The following is a 2,328-nucleotide window of genomic DNA, read 5'->3' on the forward strand; positions in this document are numbered from 1 at the left end:
TCGTGATCCGCCCATCTCGGCCTCCCAAAGTGCTGGGATTACAGGCTTGAGCCACCGCGCCCGGCCTAGTTTTTGTATTTTTAGTAGAAACGGAGAAACAATCTGTTAATGCGATAGTTCATGACACCCACCTAATGAAATGTTACTTGCCCCACCAAACCCTAAATTTGAATAAGCCTTAAAATCATACAACTTTGGCCAGGCGCGGTGGCTCACGCCTGTAATCCCAGCACTTTGGGAGGCTGAGGCGGGCGGATCAGGAAGTCAGGACTTTCGAGACCATCCTGGCTAATACGGTGAAACCCCGTCTGTACTAAAAATACAAAAAGTTAGCCGGATGTGGTGGCAGGTGCCTGTAGTCCCTGCTACTCCGGAGGCTGAGGCAGGAGAATGGCGGGAACCTGGGAGACGAAGGTTGCAGTGAGCCTACATCACGCCACTGCTCTCCAGCCTGGGCGACAGAGCAAGACTCTGTCTCAAAAAAAAAAAATAATAATAATAATAATAATAATATAACTTTATAGAGAATCTTGAGGGATACAATCATCAGAATCCAGAATGTGATAAACTATATAGGACAGATAGACCAGGTTCTTTTACATGTAAATGGCAGAGAGTAAAAGGGATCTGGGGCAGTGTGTTCTGGATTAAAGTAGACTTTAAGGAATTTGTCAGGTAATATATGGACTTTGTTTGGATCCTGATTCTAATTCTAAAATGACATTATGAGGCACCAGGAAAATTTAAGCACTGACTGGATATTTGATGGCATTAACATATTAAAAATATGTACTGAAGTACTTACAGATTAAATATCATACCTAGAATCTGCTTTAAATGGTTTAGGGAGCGAGGGTTTTAGGGCTTAGATGAAGCAAGATTGGCAAACTGAGTAATTATTGAAATGAATATACAGGTTTATTATTTGCTCTAATTCTTTTGTTTAAAACTTTCAAAAGAAAGAAAAGATTAATTGTAAGAAAATGTTAGTTGTTAAACATAGGTGGTGGCCTCTTTTATAACAAAAAAAGAAGAAAAATTAATTGTATTCTATAGTGACCAATTTTTAAATACCAATCTATTTTCATCAGCCCTCAAGATGAAACACAGACCACAAATCATAAACCAGAAGAGCATCCTGAAGAAAATACAAAGAACAGTGTTGACGAACAGGAAGAAACTGTTATTTCTTACGAATCAACTCCTGAGGTTTCTAGAGGAAATCAAACGATGGCAGGTAGATAGTATACATTTCACAATTTTCTACCTGGTGCTTCCTCTGAACTTCTAAATTTATTTTCCATAGGGAGATTCTAAGAAGGGAATCACTTAAGTACCTTGACTATAGATTAGTCAACATTTGCCTCCCCAAGTGTACCTTCAGGAGGGATACGGTCCCTGCCAGAGTCTACCCTGGCAGAGGGATCAACACATTGGTTTTGGTTTTGCTTTTTCCTTTCAATTTTAACATATAGAGTAAACTTTTTCTAATAAAATCTTTCAGCTGGGCGCGGTGGCTCATGCCTATACTCCTGCACTTTGGGAGGCCAAGGCAGGTGGATCACAAGGTCAGGAGTTCAAGACCAGCCTGGCCAAGAGGATGAAACCCCATCTCTACTAAAAATACAAAAAATTAGCCGGGCAGGCACCTCCAATACCAGCTACTCAGGAGACTGAGGCAGAGAATTGCTTGAACCCGGGAGCGGAGGTTGCAGTGAGCCAAGATCGCGCCCCTGCGCTCCACCCTGGGTGACAAGAGCAAAACTCTGTCTCTAAATAAATAAATAAGGTAGTGTGCACAGGAGGTCTCACTGTTAAAAAAAAATTGTCACTGGCCAGTTTTGGTTATTATGCAGCAGGCCTGGATCAAAGTGGTATGATAGTATTAAAACCACAGCATTTAAATCATCTGTAGTATATAGCTGCATAAAACTAGAAAAGTTGCAACAGAAAATTAACCTCAAAGCAAAAAAAAAAGTATTTTGTTGTTGTTGTTGTTGTTCTTTGAGACAAAGTCTTGCTCTCTTGCCCAGGCTAAAGTACAGAGGTGCGATCTCAGCTCATTGCAGCTTCCGGCTCCTGGGTTCAAGCACTTCTCCTGCCCCGACCTCCTGAGTAGCTAGGAATACAGGCACGAGCTACCATGTCTGACTAATTTTTGTATTTTTTTGTTTTGTTTTGTTTTGAGGCGGAGTCTCGCTCTGTCGCCCAGGCTGGAGTGCAGTGGCCAGACCTCAGCTCACTGCAAGCTCTGCCTCCCGGGTTTATGCCATTCTCCTGCCTCAGCCTCCCGAGTAGCTGGGACTACAGGCGCCCGCCACCTCACCC

The 2,328-nt window shown here is 42.5% G+C and overlaps 1 protein-coding gene across 4 annotated transcripts in view; it reads left to right on the plus strand.

The window, feature by feature from the left end:
- PLEKHA5 (pleckstrin homology domain containing, family A member 5) overlaps positions 1-2,328 on the plus strand; it is a 246,724-nt gene that overhangs the window by 243,301 nt on the left and 1,095 nt on the right. For all 4 annotated transcript variants that reach the window (XM_011954821.1, XM_011954831.1, XM_011954838.1 and 1 more), the window contains one exon: positions 1,092-1,237. In XM_011954821.1, coding sequence (XP_011810211.1) covers positions 1,092-1,237 — 146 coding nt within the window. The remainder of the gene's footprint in view (positions 1-1,091; positions 1,238-2,328) is intronic.

The sequence above is a fragment of the Colobus angolensis genome, unplaced genomic scaffold (assembly GCF_000951035.1).
Source record: "Colobus angolensis palliatus isolate OR3802 unplaced genomic scaffold, Cang.pa_1.0 Scaffold11, whole genome shotgun sequence".
Lineage (NCBI taxonomy): Eukaryota > Metazoa > Chordata > Mammalia > Primates > Cercopithecidae > Colobus > Colobus angolensis.